We start from the raw sequence: 27,472 nt of genomic DNA, 5'->3' as shown, positions 1-27,472 counted from the left end.
CGAAACCCCGTCTCTACTAAAAATACAAAAAGTTAGTCAGGCGTGGTAGCATGCACCTGTAATCTCAGTTACTCGGGAGGCTGAGGAGTAAGAATCACTTGAACCCAGGAGGCAGAGGTTGTAGTGAGCCAAGATTGTGCCACTGCACTCCAGCTTGTGTGACTAAGTGAGACTCTATCTAAATAAATAAATAAATAAAATAAAATCAAGCAAGCAAATCCACTAGAGGCATCTATGAAATAATAACTTAGCTCTCCCAGAAAAGGAAGCACACATTCATTTTTAAAAATAAACTTAGGATGGCATACCAGGCACACTTTTCTTTTTAGTGGGATGTTCCGATAATTTCCTGGAGGGTGTTCTCACTTTCACATAAGCAGTGTAGTGGCCTTCTCTCATCGAGCCACTATGTTCCACTATGCCATAGAGACCGTAGAGAACTTTATCTCCCATGCTTGCATTCTTTTAAACAAAGAAAAAACCCAAATTAGTAATATCTGTTAAATACTGTTGTAAGGAAAAGTAAGTAAATGTATATCTGCCTAACATAAGAAAAATGCATAGTAAAAGTGAGATAGTTTCCATACCTATTAGGCCGGCAAAATTGAAAAACCTTAACAAGGTTCTCTGTTGGCTGATTTGTGGGGAAAAGAGCACTCACACATATTGCATATGGGAATGCAAAGGGTACAATCCCTATGCAGGGATATTTCTTTTTTTTCTCTCTCTCTTTTTTGAGACAGAGTCTTGCTCTGTCACCCAGGCTGGAGTGCAATGGCATGATCTTGGCTCACTGCAACCTCCGCCACCCCAAGCGATTCTCCTGCCTCACCTTCCCAAGTAGCTGGGATTACAGGCATCTGTTACCACGCCCAGCTAATTTTTATATTTTCAGTAGAAACAGGGTTTCACTTTGTTGGACAGGCTGGTCTCAAACTCTTGACCTCAGGTGATTCACCTGTCTTGGCCTCCCAAAGCGCTGGGATTACAGGCGTAAGCCACTGCGCCTGACCTATGCAGGGATATTTGATGTTATCAGGCTGAGTTGTATATGTATTACTCTTGGATTCATTAATCCTTTTTCTAGGATTTGATCCCACAAATACATGAGCAAAATGTTAAAAGACATGTACCACACTATTAATTGCAGGATTATCTGTAATATCAAAACACTGGAATTAAAATGTCTGTAAATTGGGGACTGGTCGAATAAACTATGATGTATCCACACAATAGAGTATTATGCTTCTGGAAAAATGGAGTGCAGACGATCTCTAAATGCTGCTATGGAATAAGCTCTAGGATGTAATGTTAAGAGTAAGGCAGAAAAAAGGATACACAGTGTCAGCTACCATTATTTAAGAGGGTAGATGAAAATATACATGCCTATCTGCTTATATTTAAATAATAAAAGAATAAGCCATAATTTTTTAAATGGTTACCTACAGGGAGAAGGAGCAAACAGGTAGAATGACGTGGCGAAAAGCCAGACATCTTTGAATTTACCTTATTTAGGTACATTTGACTTTGGACCTATATAAATATTTTATGTAATTAAACAAAATTAAATTTTAAAAGAAATTCCAAAAAGTGAAAATTAAAAATCGCACAAATGAACAACAGATCCAGTACTTATCTGGATAGTAATTCATTTTAAAAATCACATTTATGAGACAATTGAAAATATGAACACTAGGTGATATGACAGAATTATTAAATGATACTGTGGTTATGTTAAAAAGTGGAGAGGCAGCAATTCTTATCTTTTAGAGATACATAGTGAAATATTTATGGGTGAAATTATTTCTGATGTTTGCTTCAAAATAAGAAGAAGAAAGTGAATTAGTGTGTGGATAGGGCGGGACTGGCCATGGATGTAAGGGTTTAGGGCTGGGTGCTGGAAGTTCATGGTACTATTCTATTTGCTTTTGTGTATATTGGAAATTCTCCGTAATAGGTACTTTTTAAAAATATGTTTTTATAAATTTAACACAGAGCTTGTTAAATTTCATTATTATTTACCACATTATCAAATTCTAGGAATACTGAGTATTAATAATCGACAGATAGTGCTGGTATTCCACAGCAGATACACTGTAATTCAACCAAAAATTACATTTAAGATATTTTTAACTATCATGTACTGAAAGTATTAAGTTCAATAGGCATTCTATTACATACCACAAAATCTAGACTTCTAGCCAGTAATCATGAACAGGACAATATGTTACCCCATAACTGCTTCCCTCAAGGAAGACAAAGTCATCTACTTCATCTACACAATTCTTACATGTAAAGTAAGCAATGATAAACTAGTCTGCTTTCTGTACCTAATTATTACAGTAGCAGCAGTTTTGAAGTATCATACTCCGCTGACAAGTACATTATTCTCAGTAGTACACATGAAGTGGCACGAAAGACAATTCACTACTATATTGATTTGCAAGATACAGAACTCGGCAAATGGTAAAACTACTACTGATTAAACAGTTCACAATGAACAAGAGAGGACACAAAACCTCACTTCTCTCAGCAACCATCAGCTTCAGTAGCAGTTACAAACAGCTTAGACCTTCATAACCATCATGCCTCATGCCTTACCTTTTCAATTTTCCTTTATTTTGTCTCCCACAGGACAAAAATCATATTCAGTGTATTAAATGTTCCACATATTACTGACTTAATCACTGGCTATTAAAATTCCCTTTCAGAAGAGAAGTCTTTTTTTTTTTTTTTAAAGAAAAAGCATTGCCTAATAATATATAGGATACTTTCAAGCATATTAATTTATAAATCAATTAAATATCTTAATATACTGTACCTTACAAGTAGCAGAACAGAATGGTGCTAAATCGAGCATAAGTGGAAAATCTACATGTCTGTTTACTTTACGAAGACTCAAGCCAGCCTTAAAAAGACCAAAACATTTTTGAAATGCAACAATTAGATCTAAAGCACTGTGTTTAACTAAAACCAACAGAGAAATTGTAGCAGTTTTTTCATAGATAAAAATGTGACTAATGAATAGTCTAAAATTAATATGACTAAATTAAAAATTAGGTTTCATAAATTGTTACTGCAAAGATTCATTTATGTGGGGATTTTTACCACAAACAATAGAGGGAATAGTTACTTTCACTGTGGCTTTTCAACGCTTATGGAAAAATAAATTCAATATAAAAGCTAAGCTGCTGACACACATGCTATCATGAAAATATATTCAACTAAAGAGTAAGGAGATTGGTGTTCTAGGCCTAACTCAGTGACTGGTTGTCAACTTGATTCCAGGTATAAAAGGATGAGATTAGGTCTTTTTCAGTTCTAAAATTCAATTATATTCATTCATTAAAACAAACAAACAACCTGAACATTCAAAACATTATACCAGTAAAAGTAAATGCTATATATTACATAAATAAAATTGTACTTTTATGTTCTTAAATATGCTATCTTTTTCTAATTTTCAGAGGCAAACCTTAAAAAGTGTATGCTTTGCATTATGTAATGGTAATAAAAACTAGCCAATAAAATATCAAAGGTATTGAGGAGACCCGTAAATAGAAATGGACTCTGTTGGAATGAGAAGATACCTAAATCCGAAATGAATGGGTAGACAAAAACTAAAAGAGGCAACCTTTCATGATGTCAATGACTGATCTTTCATTTGCATACTAATCACAATTTTACTGTAGATCTGTTGCTTTTTTATTGCTTATCTTTCTTTAAAGACAAAAAACACTTATTTTTTTGCCGAAGTGTAGCCACTTACTGATTTGTTTTTTCAAGTGATCTTTAGAAGGCTTGAAAATAGCTGACATGAAATTATGAGGTCATATCCTAGGAATATTTAATCTACATTCAATTTCTTTGCCTTTTTCATCAGGTGACCTCTATAAGCACCCAATACCAGCACTGTCTGAGATCATTTCAGGCTTTTGTGTTCTCCTCAGTCAGTACTTTGCTGTTGAGAAATTACCCCATCATACGAGAGACTGTGTGAAGGACTTTAATATAAGACGAATCTTTTTTTAGGTGGTAATTTTTGGAAAATATCTAGACTTATATTTGCATCTACAGTCTCCTGCCTTTTTCCCTTTAATGGAATGATACACTGCATTTTCCATATTAAAATATAAATCTGATGTCCTGCACATTGGACATTTAAGCTAGGTCTTACGTCTGGCATAACCTGAGTGAGCCACACAAACATTTTTATGTATATCTCTATTTCCTTGTGGTAGGTTCTTACTTAGTCAAGAGTCATTAGCTTTGTTCAAAAATTGTTTTGTTTAAAACATTACTCGGCTGGGCACAGTGGCTCATGCCTGTAATCCAAGCACTTTGGGAGGCTGAGGTGGGTGAATCACCTGAGGTCAGGAGTTCAAGACCAGCCTGACCGACATGGTGAAACCCTGTCTCTACTAAAAGTACAAAAATTAGCCAGGTGTGGTGGTGGGTGCCTGTAATCTCAGTTACTCAGGAGGCTGAGGCAGGAGAATCACTTGAACCCAGGAGGTGGAGGTTGCAGTGAGCTGAGATCATGCCATTGCACTCCAGTCTGGGCGACAAAAGCGAAATTCCATCTCAAAAAAAAAAAAAAAAAATTACTCAATGTTCTTCATATTCATTACTAAATTGCTTTCTAGTAGGTGTTACCAACTTACACTCCCAATGCTGGTAAATGAAAATGTATCTTAGGTCATCCTTATTAACACTACTATATCTTTGCTAATTTGGACAGGTTGAAAAAAGAATCTGCCATTTTATTTTGCCTTTCTTTTGCTGGGAAGGATGGACCTTTTTTATACTTGCCTGAACTTTGTACTTCCAGAACTGTCAGTTGATATTCTTTTCCCATTTTACTATTAGGGTCTGATATTTTTCTTATTGATCTTTAAGACTCTTTATATACTTACAACGTTAAAAATTTGGCATTTTTATGACAAAGATCTCTATCCAGTTTCAGATTTGCATTTAAGTGTTGTGGATGTTTCTGATATACAGCCCTAAAGCTACCATAGAGAAGGCTTTCAGGGATGTCAATGAACTAGAAACACAGGCATTGCTTAGGGACTCTGCTCCCTATAATGCCCAAACCCTGGGAATAAGAATGTGACTTTGCTGACATTATATTTAGCTTGAGAGAAAAAGGGACCTAGATGGATGTCCATAAATATTTCCCTTTAAGGGCAAGAATTATTTCTGTAAGTTGTTTCTAAACAGGGATGCAAGTACCAAATATAAAATAACTGTGGTGCATCATGAAATTAGCTTCTGCAATCTGGCATTATCCTCTCTTATTCACACAGACTCACTGCAGATGTACCCTTTCCATTAGGCGCTCTGATATGACAAGATATAATACATCTGCTTCTGTTTTTTATGCCATTTCAGTTCCATTGAGTTTCTATAACCTTGACTATGGAAGAATCCAGAACTTAATCTGTGGACAGGGATGGCAGAATGGAGAAAAATCTCTTCTCACACATCTGGATTCCACCTAAAATGTTGCAAATATGTAAACTATCAATAGTTTTCCTTGAGATTTCCTTATTAGCTTTTATATTTAGAAAGTCTTTCACACAGAGGTCAAGTTAAATATTCATTTAAGGGCCAGGTGCAGTGGCTCACGCCTAAAATCCCAGCACTTTGGGAGGCCGAGGTGGATCACCTGAGGTCAGGAGTTCAAGACCAGCCTGGCTGACATGGTGAAACCCCATCTCTACTAAAAATACAAAAATCAGCTAGGTGTGGTGGTGCACACCTGTAATCCCAGCTACTCGGGAGACTGAGGCAGGAGAATCGCTTGAACCCAGGAGTCTGAGGTTGCAGGGAGCTGAGATTGTGCCACTGTACTCCAGCCTGGCAACAGAGGGAGATTCCCTCCCCCACCCCCACCCCCAAAAAATCATTTAAGTTTTCTCCTTGTTTTCTTGATAATTTGTTTTATACAATTAAAATTTTTGTTTGAAAATTGTATGGGCCGGGCATGGTGGCTCACGCCTGTAATCCCAGCACTTTGGGAGGCCCAGGCAGGTGGATCACTTGAGGTTAGGAGTTCGAAACCAGCCTGGCCAACATGGTGAAATCCCATTTCTACTAAAAATACAGAAATTAGCCAGTGTGGTAGTAGGCACTTTTAATCCCAGCTATGTGGGAGGCTGAGGCAGGAGAGTTGCTTGAACCCAGGAAGTAGAGGTTGCAGTGAACTGAGATTGAGCCACTGCACTCTAGCCTGGGCGACAGAGCAAGACTTTTATCTCCATCTGGTCTTGAACTCCTGACCTCAGGTGATCTGCCCACCTCGGCCTCCCAAAGACTGAGGCAGCCACCATGCCCGGCCACAAAACTTATTTTCTGTTACCACACAAACATACATGGAGATACCATTTAGGTTCCTGCTGCCTAAATTTTCAAATATTGTGAATTAAACAATTTTAATCAGGTAAGTCTTATTAACTATTATGGCTAGATGAGCAGTAAATCTCACATGACACATTTTAAAATTCAGTAAGTTACTGGTTACTGTCTAATCCTTGACAATATTCTATAGGACTTAAAGTTTTGTAAAACACATGATGAAAATTATGGTGCTACTGAAGAAACTTACCTGATGAAATCTTTTCAGATGGAGAATTAGGACAGCTGGAACAGCAGAAATGAGCAATTGCTTCCTGGCATTAGTATAAACTCCTTCTACTTTCTTTTCTACATAAAATACAATAAATTTATAAAATTCCATTTTATACATTATCTACCATATAATAAAAATTTATACAGAAGCATCATACCACATTTTAAAAAATGTTAAAGAAATTGGACTTCTGATGAAAGGGCAGTCTTTACTCCTTCCTAAAACTCTGCTAAAATGAAAGTAAAGGAATTTTTTTTTTAAGGCACACAGTTAATAAGAAAAAAGAATAGGAGAGGTAACACTTGAAACAAAATTTTGGAAGGTAGAAAGCAGATGGACTAGAAGTAATTTGTGTCAATGCCCTCCAGCCAAAAATCACCAGAAGCACATGTGTAGTTGAAGAGTTTGGGTTTAAAAAGATTTCTAAATTTTTTGTCTATTTTTTGTTTGTTTGTTTGTTTGAGACAGGGTCTTGCTGTTACCCAGGCTGAAGTGCGGTGAAGTGGTCATGGCTCACTGCAGCCTTAACCTCCCAGGCACAAGCGATCCTCCCACCTTAGCCTCCCAAGTAGCTGGGACTACATGTGCATGCCACCCCAGCTGGCTAATTTTTTAAACGTTTTTTGTAGACATGGGATCTCACTATGTTCCTCAGACTGGTCTTGAAATCCTGGCTACAAGCAATCCTCGTGCCTTGGCCTCCCGAAGTGTTGGGATTACAGGTGTAAGCCACTGCGCCCAGTCCCAATTTCTAAATTCCTAAGATTTATGTTAGGATTTGAACATCGCCAACTGCATATTTAACTTGGATTAATGTAAGTAGGTATTCCTTCCTTCTCCCATTTCTTTATTACTAGCGTATTAAGCGTGTCTTTATTCTGATGCTTTGACATCTAGGGTCTGGTTAACACTGGAGGGACAACCCCTCCCAGGGCTAATTCACAGAGATAGTAAACAACTTATGTATGCATGCCTTTCATATGCAAACCAATCCAGAGTCCAGAGCCCATACCCCAACAACCTCCTTCACTGGGCTCTTGCACTCTGGACCACTACCCACTTGCTGTAATCACCCTAGGACCAGGCACCTGATAACTAGAGACAGCCCCTATATCCCAGAGCCCACTAAAATTATTCAAACTAGCCGATCCTAAGCCTGCTTACCCTGCCTTACACATTCCTTCCTTTAGAAATCACACTAAAGGCTCCTGCCCATGTTTTCCCCTCACTCTCCCACCTCCTGACTGACCCTGGTGCTTCCCTATGTGATCCTGTGTAGCACGGTGGGCCCCTTCTTCTTGGGAACTACGAATAACACACTATTTCTTCAGGGGCAATTATCTCCTGATCTTTTAGCCTCACCATACCTGAATAATAAAGTCTACATTTTAAAACGAGTAGTCACTAAGAATCAGAGTATTCTTTCCATTTATTCAAGGATAAAGATGAAGTGAAAATTTCTTATTTTCCCCCTTTCTCCACTTTTCTCTGACCAACTAATCTTGGTAATTATAGCGCTAGCTTTATGACATGCTACTATTTAAAATCTTCAAAATTTATCTTACATTGAGTTTACAACAAATTGATAGGATCTGTGAAACACATTAGCCTCATCATTAATCTTACTAGTGATACGATTTGAAGTTTTAGGGAGCCGGGCATGGTGGCTCACGCCTGTAATCTCAGCACTTTGGGAGGCCAAGGCGGGTGGATCATGAGGTCAGGCATTCAAGACCAGCCTGGCCAAGATGGTGAAACCTCATCTCTACTAAAAATACAAAAATTAGCTGGGCATGGTAGCGGGCGCCTGTAATCCCAGCTACTCAGGAGGCTGAGGCAGAATAATCCCTTGAACTCAGGAGGTGGAGGTTGCAGTGAGCCAAGATCGCGCCACTGCACTCCAGCCTGGGCAATAGAGTGAGACTCCATCTAAAAAAAAAAAAAAAAGTTGTAGGGGTATTTCTTCTGGATAGATTTCAGATACATAGTTCCCTCAAATAAGATTATATGAGTTTGCATTTTTAAGGCAGAGTTGTATACTTCCTGCTCTTCAATTTATTTAAACAAAAAAAACTATTGAAAATCTGTTCTGCCCAGTATCATAAGTGCTCAGGTACAAATATGAATAAAACAATCTCTGTGCTTAAGTAACGCAAGTATAGAAACAAGATTCTCAGTAAAATTCTCAGTGAAATTTGTAACTCACTAGACACTATCAGGAAATCAATAATTATTTAATTAAAAAAATAGTTACCTGCAAAACTGGTTTCTTCTTGGTACTTCTGTTTGTTTTTAGTACAGTTCTCACATAGAAGCTTATTATTCCCCATTAGTAATTCCATAGATGTAAACTGGTAGAGACAGGACTGAACTGAACATTCTTTAGAAGTAGTTATATAGGTCTGAGAAAGGGTCTGAAAAGCATTTTGGGGACTATGAGGCCTCAAATGCTTCCCCTCTAAAAAACATAAATTATTTGAAATACTTAGTGGCTGATTTTCTCTGTCAAAATCTTGATGTCCAGTTACAGTGCTCCTCAAATGAAGTTCAGAAATAGCCTCAGCCATTTGCTTATCACCACTGTCAGTCTCCTTGTTGTACACCAGTTCACCTGCTGATGGAGGGTAAAGGGGTCCATCTGTGTGCACACCAGATCCACTACTGGATCTGAACAGCTCAGTCTGCTTTGAGGCACTTTCAGATTCTGAAGCCTCACTGTCAGCATCAACATTACTTTCAGAATGGCTGGCTTCTTTTTCACTGTCATCAGTAGGGCTTTCATTCAGAGGTGACTCAGAATTCATGAGTCTTGCAAACATTAAAGAATCCCCATTCATTTCAAGGTTTTCCTTTTTCTGGTATGTGACAACAGTTTCTCCAGACAATTTCCTAATACATTTTCGGTCATGAATTAGTTGACTCTGTAAGTTGACAGTGTTTTCAAAGAAAAAGAATCTTGTAACCTCGTTGAAAATAAATGCCAATAATTCTTATTTAAACATATCACAGTTATTAAATACCATTTCTCTCAGATCCATTTCCTAAGCCTACTGAAACTAAGATCACTAGAAGATATACTAAAAAATAGTTCTATTTTACAAGTAAATCTTCACACAAGAAACTAACAACAATGTAACAGTGGCTATTTGTGAGGAAGGAAGTAGGACTTTTGTAGAACAGGGCTATGAGGGAGACTTTTTTCTTTTAAAAAAAAATTGCTTTTAGAGACAGGGTCTTGCTCTGTTGCCTAGGCTGGAGTGCAGTAGCACTCAAGTGATCCTCCCACCTGAGTCTCCCATGTACTTACTACTACAAGCATGCACCACTACACCTGGCTAGTTTTTAAATTTTTTGTAGAGACAAAGTCTCTCCATGTTGCCTAGGCTGGTCTTGAACTCCTGGCCTAAAGTGATCCTCCCACCTTGGCTTCCCAAAGGAGACTTTTCAGTTACTGTATAAGCCTTTCCATACTTGTTCATTTTTAAACACTGAAAATGTGTCTATTTTTTAAAAAAATTAAAAAGTAACAAAAGTAAACTATAAACTATTATGACACGGTGTTGCTTGGTTGCCATAAATCTGGAAGAAAATTACAGAAATAAAATAACCTAAGTTTGGGAAGGGGGGAATCAACTAATTAAAAATTTTAAGGTACCTGAAATGTTTCACTAAAGTTTCCACACAGCTGAAGGCTCGAATTACATTTTTCTTTTCCTATACCTTGGCTGAAGGGTCAAGACAAAAAATAAAAAAAAGACTATCATGAGTAATTGATACTCGGTTTTAGTTATTCAGGGGAAGAAGGGTAAGTTATAAAAAGTGTCTTGCCTCAATCTTCAAAATCAGGAAAAATAACATTGTCTCCTGTGTTTACCAAGTATTCTGAACTCCTTGAATGAAAATAAGGTATTTATTTTCACCATATATATTTGGTATACTAGAGAGCATATGATAAGTAATAAAGCTTATGGTAACAGCCAACAAGTTCCACTCTGATGAATTTATATAGTACTTTTTTTGGAAGCAAACTTTCCTACTATATATGTAATACTAATAGTTAAGAAGCCCTAGCCAGAGCAGTCAGGCAGAAGAAGAAAATAAAAGGTATCCAAATTGGAAAAGAAGTCAAATGGTTCCTCTTCACAGACAACATAATCTTATATATAGGAAAATCCAAAGACTTCAACAAAAAAAACCTTAGAACTGATAAATTCAGTCAAGTTGTTGAATGTAAAATCAACATACAAAAATCAGTAGTGTTTCTATATACTAACAAAAAACTAGCCGGAAAAAAAAAATCAACAAGGCAATCTCGTTTATAATGGCTACAAAAGAAAAAAAATCTCACCTAGGAATAGTTTAACTGAGGAGGTTAAAGACCTCTACAAGGAAAACTATAAAATACTGATGAAAGAAACGAAGAAGACACAAACGAAAAAGCATCCCATGCTCATGGATCAGGAAAATATTATTAAAATGACCATGCCACCCAAAGCAATCTATGGACTCAATGAAATTCCTATCAAAATTCCAATGACATTTTTCACATAAAAAGAAAAAACAATCCTAAAATGTATATGGAACCTGGCTGGGCACAGTGGCTCATGCCTGTAATCCCAGCACTTTGGGAGGCTGAGGGAGGTGGATCACCTAAGGCCAAGAGTTTGAGACTAGCCTGGCCAACATGATGAAACCCCATCTCTACTAAAAATATGAAAAATTAGCCAGGCATGGTAGCGGGCACCTGTAATCCCAGCTGCTTGGGTGGCTGAGGCAGGAGAACCACTTGAACGTGGGAGGTGGAGGCTGCAGTGAGCTGAGATTGCACCACTGCACTCTGGCCTGGGCAACAAGAGTGAAACTCCACCTAAAAAAAAAAAAAAAAATTTTTTTTTTTTGGTATGGAACCAAAAAAGAGCCAGAATCACTAAAGCAATTCTGGGCAAAAGGAACAAAGCTGGAAGCCTCACACTACCTGACTTCAAAATATACGACAAGACTACAGTAACCAAAACAGTATGGTTGGTATAAAAACAGACACATAGACCAATGCAACAGAATAAAGAAATAAATCCACATACTTACAGCCAACTGATTTCTGACAAAGGGGCCAAGAAAAAACACTGGGGAAAGGACGCCCTCTTCAACAAATGGTACTGGGAAAACTGGTTATCCATATGCAGAAGAATACAACTAGAACCTTATCTCTCACCATATACAAAAATCAATTCAAGATAGATTAAAGACTTAAATGTAAGATCTAAAACTATAAAACTACAAGAAGAAAACATAGGAGAAACACTCAGGACATTAGTCTAGGTAATGATTTTATGTAGACCTCAAAAGCACAGGCATCAAAAACAAATGGGACTACATTGAACTAAAAAGTTTCTGCACAGAAAAGGAAATAATCAACAGAGTGAAGAGACCCCTATTGAATGGGAGAAAATATCTGCAAACTCTTCATCCTATAAGGAACTAATATTAGACATTTCCCAAAAGAAGACATCCAAATGGCCAAGAGGTATATGGAAAAAAAAATGCTCAACATCCCTAACCATCAAGGAAATGCAGATCAAAACCACAATAAAATATCATTTTACCCCAGTTAGAATGGTTATTATCAAAAAAGACAAATAATAAGATGCCTTCAAGAATGTGGAGAAAAGGAGTCTGATACACTGCTGGTGGGAATGTAAATTAGTACAGCCATCATAGAAAACAGTATGGAGATGGCTGGGCGTGGTCAGAATCTCAGCAGTTTGGGAGGCCAAAGTGGGTGGATCACGAGGTCAGGAGTCCAAGACCATCCTGGCCAACATGGTGAAAATCCTGTCTCTACTAAAAATACAAAAAAATAAGCTGGGAGTGATGGCAGGTGCCTGTAATCCCAGCTACTCAGGAGGCTGACGCAGTGGAATCACTTGAACCCAGGAGACGGAGGTTGCAGTGAGCCGAGATCACACCACTGCACTCCAGCCCAGGTGACAAAGTGACACTCCATCTCAAAAAACAAAAAAACAAACACAACAGTATGGAGATTTCTCAAAAAATTAAAATAGGGCCAGGTACAATGGCTCACACCTGTAATCCCAGTACTTTGGGAGACTGAGGTGGGTGGATCACTTGAGGTCAGGAGTTCGAGACCAGCCTGCGGAACATGGTGAAACCCAGTCTCTAATAAAATACAAAAATTAGCTGGGCATGGTAGCACACGCCTGTAGACCCAGCTACTTGGGAGATGAAGGCTGAGGCATGAGAATCACTGGAACCCAGAAGGAAGAGGTTGCAGTGAGCTGAGACTGTGCCACAGCACTTCAGCCTGGGCAATGGAGTGAGACTCTGTCTCAAACAACAACAACAACAATAACAACGACAAACTAAAATAGAGCTACCATAAGATCCAGCAATCCCACTACTAGACATTTATCCAAAGAAAAGAAAATCAGTGTATCAAAAGGATACCTGCACCCCCATGTTTACTGTAGTGCTATTCACAATAGCCAAGATATGGAATCAATCTAAGTGTCCATCAGTAGTTGAATGGATAAATGTAGTATATATCAATAATGGAATACTCTTTGGCCCTAAAAAGAATGAAATTCTGTCATTTGCATTAACATGGATTGAACTGGAGATCATTGTGTTAAGTGAGGCAAGTTAGGCACAGAAAGGCAAATATCCCATGTTCTCACTCTTACGTGAGAGCTAAAAAAAAAAAAAAAAAAAAAAAGAATGTTGGGGCAGGCACGGTGGCTCATGCCTATAATCCCAGCACTTTGGGAGGCCAAGGTGGGCAGATCATGAAGTCAGGAGATCGAGACCATCCTGGCTAACAAGGTGAAACCCCATCTCTACTAAAAATACAAAAATTAGCCGGGCTTGGTGGTGGGCGCCTGTAGTCCTGGCTACTCGGGAGGCTGAGGCAGGAGAATGGCGTGAACCTGGGAGGCAGAGCTTGCAGCGAGCTGAGACTGCGCCACTGCACTCCAGCCTGGGCAAGAGAGCGAGACTCAGTCTCAAAAAAAAAAAAAAAAAAAAAAAGGTTGATCTTCTGAAAGTAGAGTGTAGAATGATAGATATCAAAGGCTTAGAAGAGAGTGAATGAGGGTGTCGTGGAGGAGCTAAAAAGAGAGGTACGTTAGTTGAGTACAAAGAGTTAGAAGGAATAGTTCTAATGTTCCATAGAACAGTATGGTAACTACAGTTAACAACAATAGATTATATATTTCAAGGTAGCTAAAAGAGAAAATCTGAAATGTGCTCATTGCAAAGAAATGATAAATGCTTAAGGTAACTGATATCCCAAATACCCTCACTTGATCACAATACATTCTATATACATGTATCAAAATATCACATATACATCATAAATATGTACAAATATTATGTACCAAAATTATTAATGGTCAATGGAAAAATATAGACCCATACAGGTTTTTAGTAACTTGTCCAAGATCATATAACTAATAAAAATAGCTGTGTCCAGAATCCAATTAATCTCATTTCTAATTGAATAGTTTCCAAACTCAGGTGATTATCAGACTCACCTAAGAGGGCTTGCTTTAAAAGATACGTATCCGAGGCATTACCACTAAGAAATTCCCATTAATGATGTCTGAGGTTGGGTATGAGAATTTGTTTGAATAGACAGGTGATTCTCATGATCAGCTGGTCTGAGGAACTTTTGAATGAGACTATTCTATCTATCCTTTTTATCCTCCTGCTCCCAGTGAAATATAAAAGTACCCATTCCCATCCTTGTTTTTTGCTTAGTGGACATATGATGGATTTAATCCACTAAAAATATCCTAAGTTTATAACGTAAATTAGGATCAAAGATTAAGTCTATTTTGAAAAAATAACCAAAACTACATGGGAGAAAGCTTACTATCAAAGAAGTGATACAGGATAGAAGAGTATGATTCTGGAACTAGACTGCCCGGATTCAAATTTAAGTTCTCCAATTTACTAGCTGGGTGATGTTGAAAAAATTACTTGACATCTCAGTATTCCAGTTTCCTCACCCATAAAGCGAAAGCACCAGCCCACATTGGGTTGTCATGGTGGTTAAATGAGACAGTATGTAGAAAAGCCCACAGAGCAGTGCCTAGCCCATAGTAAGCAGCATAAGTACCAGCTATTATTATTATTATATTATTATTATTTTGAGACAGAATCTCACTCTGTCGCCCAGGCTGGAGTGCAGTAGCACGATCTCGGCTCACTGCAACCTCCACCTCCTGGGTTCAGGCAATTCTCCTGCCTCAACCTCCCGAGTAGCTAGGACTACAGGCGTGTGCCACCATGACTGGCTAATTTTTTGTATTTTTAGTAGAGATAGGGTTTCACTGTGTTAGCCAGGATGGTCTCCACTCCGGACCTCGTGATCCGCCTGCCTCGGCCTCCCAAAGTGCTGGGATTACAGGCGTGAGCCACCGTGCTCAGCCAGTATCAGCTATTATTATTGGCGGCAATCATGAGAATGAGCTCAGTGGTTTCCCTAAACACCATCCATGTACAAAGCACTGAACTAGGCACCTGACACATAGTGGCAAGAAGGACAGACTCAGTTCCTGTTTGCAGATCCTACAATCCATCCCAATAGAAGTATGGTAAAACATAAGTTCAAGTCAGCAGGGGGCAGTATACCTGGTTAAGAACATGGTCCTTGTTTAACCTGTCTGAATCTCCATTTCTGCCATAGGCTACCTGTATGATCTTAGGCATGTTATTTAATCCATCTCTTGACTCAATATAATTGGTGTAAATAACTGAAAACAGTGATAATGACATAATTAAGAACTCAAATGTTAGGTACAATTTTTGTTATGACAGGAGAAATACAGTGCTATAGAAAGCCAGAGGAAAAGAACTAATCCAGAATTGAGTGGATCAGAGAAATATGCAGAAATTGAGCAGAGGCTACAGGAGGAGAATGGGACTGTTCCTGGCAGAAGAAACAGTTCAAAGGCCCACAGGTAAGACAAAGAACAAGAAATTAGGGAAGTCTAGCTAGAAAATGAGTACAAATGTTGGGAGGTGAGAAGGACAGACAAAAATTAACCAGATGCACTAAGTCACAGACTTGTTTGTGTGTTTTGAACAGCAATGAGATTTCTTTTTTCAAGTTTTATTTTAGGTTCAGGGTATATGTGCAGGTTTGTTGTAAAGGTAAATTTGTGTCACAGGGGTTATACAAATTATTTCTTCACCCAGGTACTAAGCCTAGTATCTGATATTATTTTTTCTGATCCTCTCCCTCCTCCTATCCTGCATCCTCCAGTAGGCCCTAGTGTCTTTGTTCCCTTGCGTCCAAGTGTACTCTATGTTTAGCTCCCACTTAGAGGTGAGAACATGTGGTATTTGGTTTTCTGTTCCTATGTGAGTTTGCTAATGACAATAGCCTCCAGCTCCATCCACATTCCTGTAAAAGGCAAGATTTTATTCTTTTTTATGGCTGCATAGTATTCCATGGTCTATATGTACAACATTTTCTTATCTAAACTGTCATTGATCAGCATTTAGGTTGATTCCATGTCTTTGCTATTGTGAATAGTGCTGCAATGAACATTCACATACATGTGTTTTTATGGTGAAATGATTTATATTCCTTCAGGTATATATCCAGTAATGGAAATGCTGGGTCAAATGGTAGTTCTGTTTTTAGCTCTCTGAGGAATAGCCATACTGCTTTCCACAATGGTTGAGCTAATTTATACTTCTATCAACAGTGTATAAGCATTCCCTTTTCTCTGCAGCCTTGCCAGCATTTGTTATTTTTTGACTTTTTAGTAACAGCATTCTGACTGGTATGACATGGTATCTCACTGTGGTTTTAATTTGCATTGCCCTAATCAGTGATGTTGAGTTTTTCTTATGCCTGTTGGCTTGATTCTGAGGGCTACAAGGAATAGGAATAAGATGACCAATTTTGTATTTTAGAAATATTGCTCTGTCTGCAATGTGGAGCGCCAAATGGTGGTGGGGAAAGGGGAGAGGAGTGGGGTCTAGGGAAACAAAAAATTAAGCAGGTGGCTACATTATAATTCCCTATCTTTCCTCTCAGACCTTTGGGTAGTGCTTTTTTTTTGCCTCACATAATTTTCCAACAAAAAATATCTAGTCATGGTTTCCTTTCACTATTTTTTAAACTTTCTAAAATATTCAGTCTAGATCTTTTGCCTTTCCACCAGTGCTAACTTTCATTTGTATTCACATTACTATATCTTGGTTTTAATTCTTTTTTCCTCACCTCATGCTTCTTTATCATCCTTCATATTAAACTTTGTTCAGTTTTAATGAGATAACAGTAGTATAATTTAGCAAAGAGAAGAAGTGAAAAACTCAATTTACTATCAAATCAGTACTTGTACCTCTATTATTAAAAGATGCAAGGAGCTTCTCTTTTTGTTACAGACACTAAGTAGAGGGGAAAAGCCCACTTTTAAACTTTAAAAATATAAGAAATGAAAATGATCAAAGGGGAAATATATGACCTTCTCTGAGTGTTTCCAAAATTCCCAATAGTAAATTGAGCCAACACCACATGACAAACAAAAATATCCTTGCAACTGTTTTACTTGGACTTTAAAACTACTAAGTATCTATTCAATTTAATCCTTAAAAAAATTTACACAGGTTAAGTTGCCATTTTCTCAGATACTTCTGTATAATACCTTGAGCAATTTAGCACCTAGGAAAAATGGTAAAATCAGGTAAGATCCCTTTGAATACAGGGTTTTCCTCAAATCTATTTTTAAGTATATTGATAGATACTGTAACTACACCAGTATTCTTTTGGTGACTGGTCTGATTGGTAAAAGAACAAAGATTGAAATTTTCCTAATTTCTTCCATGTAAATAAGAGGACTGTGATTTTCTGAATATAACCCCAATGATGAGAAGCACAACACACGTTTCAGGAATTCCATAATAACATCTTTTATAATAACTAAAAAGAAAACAGAGGAAATAAGATGGAACACAAAAATTATTCAATTAAAACCAAAAGTGCGTGAAAAGTAGAAACAGAAATAAAGAACAGATGGGATAAATAGACAAAAAACAGCAAGATTCTGGTCTTATAATTGAATGCAAGAGCTGAGCCTCAAAGAGCTTAATTGGCAAAAGGCTGCGCAGCTAACAGGTGGTGAGAACCAAGGTTTATGTAAATTGCACCAGAGCACAGTGCACTTCTGATTCTGGCAGAAGTATTAAAGTTTTATGAAATAAAAAAAAATTTCATAAAACTAATATACTTATGTGTTGAAGCGGCTCAGAGAATTGAACTTTTGGATTTCTTTCTGAACTAATGAGCTGAGGCAGGATTTTAAATAAGGATATCAATTTGAGATTTCCCAGTCCCTACAATTATTCAATCAGCATGATGGTTTTTTAAAAAGCTGTGGGGAGGGGAAAGAAGGGAAGAAAAATAGCCTACGGAATAGACTTCACATGGTATCTTTTGGTAGCCATTTGTTGCAGCTCATTTTACCTTAGATTTTGGTTTAAAAAGGACGTCTATATATGCCTATGGCTATTTACTGTGTTTATGTATCTGCTTCCTGTTACTATTTTTTCTGTATTTAGGCCAGAAATTGACATATTCATTTTATAGTGTTTTATTTAACTGGATTATTTGCCTGTTATCAGCAAGCAAAAGAAAATGCACTTTTTCAGCCAGGCGCGGTGGCTCAAGCCTGTAATCCCAGCACTTTGGGAGGCCGAGACAGGTGGATCACGAGGTCAGGAGATCAAGACCATCCTGGCTAACACGGTGAAACCCCATCTCTACTAAAAAATACAAAAAACTAGCCAGGCGTGGTGGCGGGTGCCTGTAGTTCCAGCTACTGGGGAGGCTGAGGCAGGAGAATTGCGTAAACCCAGGAGGAGGCGCTTGCAGTGAGGTGAGATCTGGCCACTGCACTCCAGCCTGGGCGACAGAGGGAGACTCCGTCTCCAAAAAAAAAAAAAAAAAAAAAAAAAAAGAAAGAAAATGCACTTTTTCAAGGTACTCAGAGATAACATCTTCCAACTTGAGGGCAACATTTTCTCAGCTAATTTCACTATTATTTTTATGTAATTATTTTATCATTCTTCATATTAAGTTTTTGTGTGATTTTAGATAACTAATATAATTTGGCAAAGAAAAAAGGTGAAGAACTCAAAAACTTATGATCAAATCAGTACTTGTACCTCCAGTATAATTTTAAAAGATGTGAGGCGCTTCTATTACTGTAAGAGATTAAAGAGTACTATAAAGAAAAGTTTGTCAAAAATATCTTTTTTTTTTTTTTTTTTTTTTGAGATGGAGTCTCACTCTGTCGCCCAGGCTGGAGTGCAGTGGCCGGATCTCAGCTCACTGCAAGCTCCGCCTCCCGGGTTCACGCCATTCTCCTGCCTCAGCCTCCCCAGTAGCTGGGACTACAGGCGCCCGCCACCTCGCCCGGCTAGTTTTTTGTATTTTTTTTAGTAGAGACCGGGTTTCACCGGATTAGCCAGGATGGTCTCGATCTCCTGACCTTGTGATCCGCCCGTTTCGGCCTCCCAAAGTGCTGGGATTACAGGCTTGAGCCACCGCACCCGGCCCAAAAATATCTTTATACTCTTATTAATAGCTTTACTAATCAGCAAAACAAGACTTTATTGATCTTTATAAAACTAGTACTGAAATTAGTTAACTACTGAATCATTCTGGTTCCATGATTAAACTGGTTCTGTAGTTGAACTATTGGAAATAACTTCTAAACATAAACTTCCTAATGACTGAAATACATTTATATCATTTAAATTTTCGCTTCTTGAATACAGTACCTTAAAGATGTTATTAGAACTGTACTTTTCTAATTTTAGAACCATATGCAAACTTGCACTTTTTCCCATCAAAACCAAAAAAAAAGGTAACTCTATTACATAAAAAAAATGTTCAATATAGAATAGGTCCAATAAAAAAAGTAACAAAAAAAGTATATGAAAAAAAATTTTTAATAAAGAGTAGGTCCAATTTGTTCAGCACAAGCACAAGTTATACCCATGTGGTGTCCAGATCTTTGAGGTATAGACAGTTTCTATATATCATATATGCATATTCTCAGTTCCTAACCAATATTGTGTGGGAAGTATTTCTCTCATACATTTGGATAGTGAATGTATTAAAACTACTTTGGCCAGTACCACAGAATCTCCTAACTCTTTAAACTAAACAAAAATTAAAAAAAATCACTACACATTTATATTTTAATAACCAGTGTTTTTTAGGAGAATAGCAACACAATTAATGCTTTAACCTTTTCAAACTCCGTAAGATGCTTTTGTTTTATACCATTAGAATAAAGCATATGCTCAAGTTGAATTTAACTGTCCTATATATCTTATGAAGCAAAGTTAGCTTTTATTTAAAGAAAACATGTTGTCCTTTCTGAAGTCTTGTGACTTCTAACATAAGCCTTCTAACAGAGTAAGTTAAATTGAGGCCCAGCGCCATGGCTCACGCCTGTAATCCCAGCACTTTGGGAGGCCAAAGCAGGTAGATCACTTGAGGTCATCAGGAGTTTGAGACCAGCCCGGCCAACATGATGAAACCCTGTCCTCTACAAAAAGTACAAAAATTAGCCGGGCATGGTGGTGTGCACATGTAGTCCCAGCTACTCGGGAGGCTGAGGCACGAGAATCACTTGAACCTGGGAGGCTGCAGTGAGCTGAGATCATGCCACTGAACTCCAGCCTGGTTGGGCAACAGTGTGAGACTCTGTCTCAAATAAATAAATAAATAAATAAATAAATAAATAAATAAATAAAATTTTAAAAAGAGTAAGTTAAATTTAATGTCAGTTTGCCAAATTAAAACAAATCATTTCATATAAAAAAGTTTTTTCTTTGCTGAAGTATAAGTTCAGATTGATTTCTTTCCATTTTCATGGGATAATACAACAGCCTGGTATGTCCCTAGTGAAATAATAGCTCTAGACATGGTTATCAATGATCACCATTTCATGGAATAATTTTCCATTTTCATGGGATAATTGAACAACCAGGTACGTCCCTAGTAAAATAATAGGTCTAGACAATGGTTATCAATGACTGGTAATATCAAAGAAAGAGAGACATAAAACATTGTGTGCATTTAGTTGATGGAAGTATACACGCCACCACCTAAAAGTCTTCTTGCTAAAAATTAAATAAGTAATTAAATCTGAACCTAACTAGGCCTCTAGATCTGAATGTCTCAGAGGGGAAATAAAGGTGACAGAGGAACCTGTTAACACTATGCTGCTGAAAAAAAGGACCTGATTTCTTCAGCAAATAAACTGCAAAAGAGGAAAAAGAGGGAGAGGGAACCTGTAGATGAAAAGAGATTTAAGAAACACAGCAATCATTGGGAGGCTGAGGCGGGTGGATCATGAGGTCAGGAGTTCAAGACCAGCCTGACCAACATGGTGAAACCCAGTCTCTACTAAAAATACAGAAATTAGCTGGGTGTGGTTACATGCACCTGTACTCCCAGCTACTCAGGAGGCTGAGGCAGAAGAATTGCTTGAACCCAGGAGGCAGAGGTTGCAGTGAGCCAAGATCACACCACCTGGGCAACAGAGCGAGATTCCATCTCAAAAAAAAAAGACACTGCAATCTATAGACCTCTTTTAAATCCTAAAATCCAAACTTTAGAAAGCGAAAGAAAAAACTGAGTACTTATGAGACAACTGCAGAAATTTAAATAATGACTGAATCCTTATTTATTTATAATGAATTAATATTTTTGATATGATAATGGTACTGTGGTTTTTGTTTTTTAAAAGAGTATCTCTCTGTTAGTGCTGGGCGCAGTGGCTCACTCCCGTAATACCAGCACTTTGGTAGGCCGAGGCGGGCGGATCACCTGAGGTCAGGAGTTCGAGACTAGCCTGACCAACATGGTGAAACCGTCTCTACTAAAAATACAAAATTAGCCAGGCATGGTGGTACATGCCTGCAATCCCAGCTACTCAGGAGGCTGAGGCAGGAGAACTGCTTGAACCTAGCAGGTGGAGGTTGCAGTGAGCCGAGATTACGCCATTGCACTCCAGTCTAGGAAACAAGAACAAAACTCCGTCTTAAAACGAAACAAAACAAAACTCTCTTTTAGAGATACACATTGAAGTATATGATATATTTGGGATTTATTTCAAAAATAATCTGGGATTATCCAAAAATAGTCCGGGATGGGAGGAAAGGGAGGATGTGGGATATATATAGTGTACAAGTAGCCAAGTTGATAATTATGAAGCCAAAAAAATGGGTACATAAGAGTTTATTACACTATATTCTCTACTTTTAGATGTGCTTGAAACTTTTGTTAAAAAACTGTTAAAAAACAGACATCTAACAAATGCTCATGGTCTTACCTTATCTTTAGATGAAGAATGCTTCTTGGCAGCTCTAGGTTGATGAATATTTTCTACAGTAACATTGCCATTGTATCGATCATGATCTGTCTCTCGTAAACTTCTATATTTATTCATTCTTCCCAAAAGCAAAGGTTTTGAAACCTATGTAAATGCCACGTACAGAACACAAAACCTCTTTAGCAAATAAATTCTGGATGTCCTCATCTTAAAATTTTTAACTGATTTGAAATACAAAAAATTAAATTCTCAAAATAAAAGTGTTTAAGAGTTTAAATTCCTTGAGAATAAAAACCGTATCATACTTTATGCATACTTACACAAACCCCCAAATCAGACTCAATTACAAATACAAACTCAATTATATATAAAAAATAATGACTCTCAGATATCTGGTGATATACTCAACAAATGTTTAAATAAATGATTAAATGTTCTTCACAAAAGCTTCATCATTAGTTTTCTTCTCCTTACCCTTTCTTCAATTATAGGAAGTGAAATATCAATGAACGGATCTTTCACCGTGGAGATCTTAAAAAGAAAACACATTGAAAACTTCAGTTAGAATTCTAACCTAAACACATAGTTTTGTAACTTCCTGGGCAACCTAATATTTTACATCAAAACATGTTCCTGAAAAAAATAGCGATTTAATTGGGTATTGCAGCACATTGTTAATCGAAACAAGATATTCTCAAACATCACTGAACGTGATCCAATTGAACTTTATATTACTGTCAATATGGCCTGTAATATTTAAAATAACTTCAAAATAAACTGTTTAATAAAACAGATTAAAGAGACTAGACATTTTTGGTGAGCTTAGGGCTGTAACATAAGTAAACTATGAAATGTTAAGAAAAAGCCATGAAAAAAAGCAGAGAGCTTGGCTGTGTTTTATAGATTCTTTAAGATAATTCTGTTTTAAAAGATGCTCTCTATCTTGTGAGAGAGAAATCAACTTCTGTGTTGAATAGTCTAGAAACTTAAATAATCATGATCACACATTCTGTGTTTCAATATGACAGGCTAGAATGAGATATAATTTATAATCCTGCTTCTTTAAGGCTACAGAACACAGAAAAATACTCCATAATCTGGGACAGGAAAATGAATAAAGGCTCCTTTTACTATTAAAATCTAACAGAAATTTAAACCTATCATACTCTAAGTCATACACTTACAGAAATATTCCTTACCAAGCAATTGAAAATCTACAAAAAATTCATACATGCTTTAAGTTGTTAAAGATGGCATTCAAAATAAAAATTATTAAATTCAAAGTGAGTGAAGTCTACACAAAAATCTTTAATATGTCATATAAACTTAAAATCAAATGTGATATAACCACCCTAAATTATGTTAATACATTAAATTATTTATATTGGAATTACTTTTTTTTTTTGAAGCTGTGTCTCGCTCTGTTGCCCAGGCTGTAGTGCAGTAGCGCAGTCTCGGCTCACTGCAACCCCACCTCCTGGGTTCAAGTGATTCTCTTGCCTCAGCCTCCTGAGTCATTGGGACCATAGGCTCCCACCATGCCTGGCTAATTGTTTTGTATTTTTTTAAGTAGAGACAGGGTTTCACCATGTTGGCCAGGCTGGTCTTGAATTCCTGACCTCAAGTGATCTGCCGGCCTTGGCCTCCCAAAGTACTGGGATTATAAGCATAAGCCACTGCCCCCAGTCTGGAATTATACTTTAGGGCACTGCAATGTAACATAGTTAGTTACTCTCTTCACAGAAGTTTTTCTCTCAAACAGAGAACTAATGAATTTCAGTATATTAAGATAAGCTAAAACTGCCTCATAGGTGTGTCATGAGGAAAAATAACACAAAACATATTCACTTTTAAAAATATATAAATTACCACATTTACTTTCTAGGAGTATAGCGTATAAAAAGACTTTCAAGAATTATGTAATCATCTGTCACAAATTTTAAAAATGACTGCCAACAATTATATGTGAAAGAAAATATAATAAAAATGATGTGATTGTAATCCATTCCATGTGAATTGAATTCTAAAGTACCTACATTTGCACATTCTTCACACATGACCGTGCTAGTTAATTCACCAATAAAGATCCGATCTATGAAGTTCATTTTCACACCTTCTTTTCCATATGCTGTAAAAATCATACTTTTTAATGCAAAAAACATGTCAACCATCCATCTAGCAGTATAACAGGCTATCTTCTGGTTATTCAAAAGTAATCTGAATAAGATATTCTGTACTATATTTAATAATATATTTTACTATACATACAATATTCCAATGTCTTTCTCCTTTACAATTTTGTAGCAGATTTATGACTATCAACTATTTTAGTCTCCAAGAAATAATGAACTGTTCTTAAACTTAATAGGTAAAACAAAACAATAACCACTATTCCTACCACACCTCAACCACTCCCATTAAAACTTAAAAAATCTCATGTCTAACCAGAAGTACACAGAAGAATGGAAAAGGAGATTATGCTATCAGGACTACGGATGCCAGGATCATGGCTACGAAAATAAGAGAGTATCGTAAAACGCAAGTGTAAGGAATTAACATAGGCAATTAAGAACTCAGTTAAGAACATGGTTATATTTTTAAAAGTTAAAATTATTCTGCTCAGGAAATATTTATAAATTAAAAAAAATTCTTATGACTTGCTTTAAAATAACCTGAGGTTGGCCGGGCACGGTGGCTCAAGCCTGTAATCCCAGCGCTTTGGGAGGCCGAGGCGGGCGGATCACGAGGTCAGGAGATTGAGACCATCCTGGCTAACACGGTGAAACCCCGTCTCTACTAAAAATACAAAAAACATTAGCCGGGCGTGGCGGCGGGCGCCTGTAGTCCCAGCTACTCCGGAGGCTGAGGCAGGAGAATGGAGTGAACCCAGGAGGCGGAGCTTGCAGTGAGCCGAGATGGCGCCACTGCACTCCCGTCTGGGGGACAGAGCGAGACTTCGTCTCAAAAAAAAAAAATATATAACCTGAGGTTGGGAGAAAATAGATTAAACATAAACCATGAATGCAGTTTAAGTTGGGTGACAGATATAAAAGGGCTGCATTATACTATTCTCTCTACTTTAATAAAAATTTGAAACTTGCCATCATAAGCCATGGGAGGAAAAAGTACATTAACAAACCTATTCACCCCTCTTTCAGACTTATTTTTTGAGCCTCTATCTTCAAGTTTCATACAAACAATATTTAAAATCATTTAAAGTATTAGAGCACTGAATGACAGAAAACATATCTGAATATATCAACAAACATTAATTAAAATTGTATTTAAAAATACTATAATAATAAAGATGTTTCATCAAGAAAAACTATAAGCGATTGGAAATAGAGATTACAAAACTGGAAAAGGGGAAAGAAAAACTGGGTTGTTATTCTAAATATCCACGAGATGGCACTATCTCAACACAAAAGAACAAAGCGTACTTGAGCAGCTACAGTTTAAAAAAATCTTGAACCTATTAAGGGGTTCAATAAAGTGCAGAGTAACAATGTGTGTATGTTTGTAAATTATAGACCCGTAGTACATACATTATAAAACCACAAAAACAAAAGTTAGAAAAAAATACAAATAATATTTTAAAATATCTTCTAAAAATTACTTCATGCTAACATTAGTTAGCATCTCAATGAAGAATATACACTTAGGGCAAGGTATATAAACCCACACTGTAGTATTGATAATGATAAATAACCAACTTTGATTAGCTAATCATCATTTGGAGCTCATATTTTTACGGATGAATAGCAAATACTAGGAGTAGGCAAAGTGCACTTACACTTGTAGCACTGTCTTCAATAAACGGTTTATTTGCAGGAGTCTTTGGAGCACTTAAGCATTTTGTCTAGCTACATCTTAAAAAAATCCATAAATCCATTGATCCAAACACATGTCAAATGATACAATATAATAAATATGAACTTTCAAGTGTGGTTGCTACTTTCAACAACCTTTCAAGTTTCCCTTAGAACACCTCACATAAAGGTATCAGTGTCAATCTGTATACATGGTATTAGCTTTATTTTTATAAATTCACATGAATACATTCTAGCATTTTCTATGTTCCACTAAAGTATTTTTCAGACATTGCAGCAACTACGCCCTCCTTTTAAAGCCACTACTTTGGTGTATTAGTTCACATAATGCTCAGTTCTTTTTCCAACTAAAATAAAAATTTAATATTTTCTTACAGAAAAAAGTTTTAACAAAGAGTCAACATACCTTTGACTTTTTTTCTAGTTTCATCATCAGCAGTTTTAGTAGTTGGGTTGTTAAATGCTTTCAGAATGCTAGCTTGTATTCGCTGTAAAACAAAGTTAATAGATTCTGGTCTAGTAATAGTTAACTCAAGCCTCATCCTCCTAATAAAAGAAGGCTTAGAGTAAATTCATTTGCCCTCTTTCTTCCTTCTCCCTGTCTCTAAAATGACACTTCTTAATTAGAACCAAAAAAGAAAATAGACCATATGAAATTTATTGTCTATGAAGACCTTTCTATATTAAGAAGCTATCAAGCTGGTTACTATAATCTCTATGCTATGTGGACTACCTCATTTATATACACATATAAATAAAGTCCAAACTTATTAATTAATGTCCATAGCAAGAAGAATCTCCCAAATTTTAATTATGGTTTTACTTGAACTTAGTTGTCAATAATGATTTGTCTTCAGCAGCTCTCAGTAAATGTCAAGGTTTATATTATATATTTCTACATCTCTTGTGTATGTTTTAGGAAAGATACAATCTCACAGAAAAGTTTCAGAATAAAACTACATATTCCAAGAATAAAACTTAATAAGTGACCTTTTTACATTAACCATGCCCCTAATTAGTGGATGAATTTTGTCTTCCTAATTCAGATTATTACAGTAGGATGAGGGAAAAGTTTGTTAATTATCTTTCAAAATTTATTTATTTATTTATTTTTTTTTTGAGAGAGAGTCTTGTTTTGTTGCCCAGGCTGGAATGCAGTGGTGTGATCACCACCCACTGGAGCTTTGACCACCCTGGGTTCAAGTGATCCTCCTGCCTCAGCCTCCCAAGTACCTGGGACTATAGGCACACACCACGACACCTGACTAATTTGTTTTAAATTTTTCGTAGAGATGGGGTTTTGCCAAGTTGCCTAGGCTGGTCTTAAGCTCCTGAGCTCGAGCAAGCCACCTGCCTCAGCCTCCCAAAGTGCTGGAATTACAGGCATAAGCTGTCACACCTGGGTTTTCTTGTTTTTTGTTTTTTGTAGAGACAGGCTCTTCCTATGTTGCCCATCTAATAAATCAGTTTGATATATTAAGTGAAAAAAGACAAAGTACAAAAAGTTATATATATGGTATATGCCACCGTTTGAATAAAGAAAAAAAGAGCATAAAGGAAGAAAGACAAGAACATGGGATGTAAGCAACGGCAAGGCCAAAACACAAGAGAGGCAAAGAGAACTC

General features: G+C 37.0%; 1 protein-coding gene across 12 annotated transcripts in view; it reads right to left on the bottom strand.

Moving 5' to 3' along the window:
* The window catches only part of USP45 (ubiquitin specific peptidase 45), an 80,832-nt gene that overhangs the window by 2,983 nt on the left and 50,377 nt on the right, over positions 1 to 27,472 (bottom strand). For 2 of the 12 annotated variants that reach the window (XM_001085248.5, XM_077999643.1), the window contains exons 10-17: positions 26,254 to 26,335; positions 24,054 to 24,145; positions 22,492 to 22,548; positions 22,018 to 22,161; positions 8,889 to 9,555; positions 6,611 to 6,708; positions 2,822 to 2,908; positions 309 to 462 (exon numbers count right to left, since the gene is read on the bottom strand). In XM_001085248.5, coding sequence (XP_001085248.1) covers positions 309 to 462; positions 2,822 to 2,908; positions 6,611 to 6,708; positions 8,889 to 9,555; positions 22,018 to 22,161; positions 22,492 to 22,548; positions 24,054 to 24,145; positions 26,254 to 26,335 — 1,381 coding nt within the window. Of the gene's footprint in view, positions 1 to 308; positions 463 to 2,821; positions 2,909 to 5,292; positions 5,501 to 6,610; positions 6,709 to 8,888; positions 9,556 to 10,289; positions 10,360 to 22,017; positions 22,162 to 22,491; positions 22,549 to 24,053; positions 24,146 to 26,253; positions 26,336 to 27,472 lie in introns of those variants that run through there. The other 10 variants (XM_028847327.2, XM_077999646.1, XM_077999645.1 and 7 more) reach the window with 8 other exon arrangements.

Source organism: Macaca mulatta, chromosome 4, assembly GCF_049350105.2.
Source record: "Macaca mulatta isolate MMU2019108-1 chromosome 4, T2T-MMU8v2.0, whole genome shotgun sequence".
Taxonomy (NCBI): Eukaryota; Metazoa; Chordata; class Mammalia; order Primates; family Cercopithecidae; genus Macaca; species Macaca mulatta.
The sequence above is the reverse complement of the archived record's forward strand: the minus strand, read 5'-3'. Positions and strand labels throughout refer to the sequence as shown.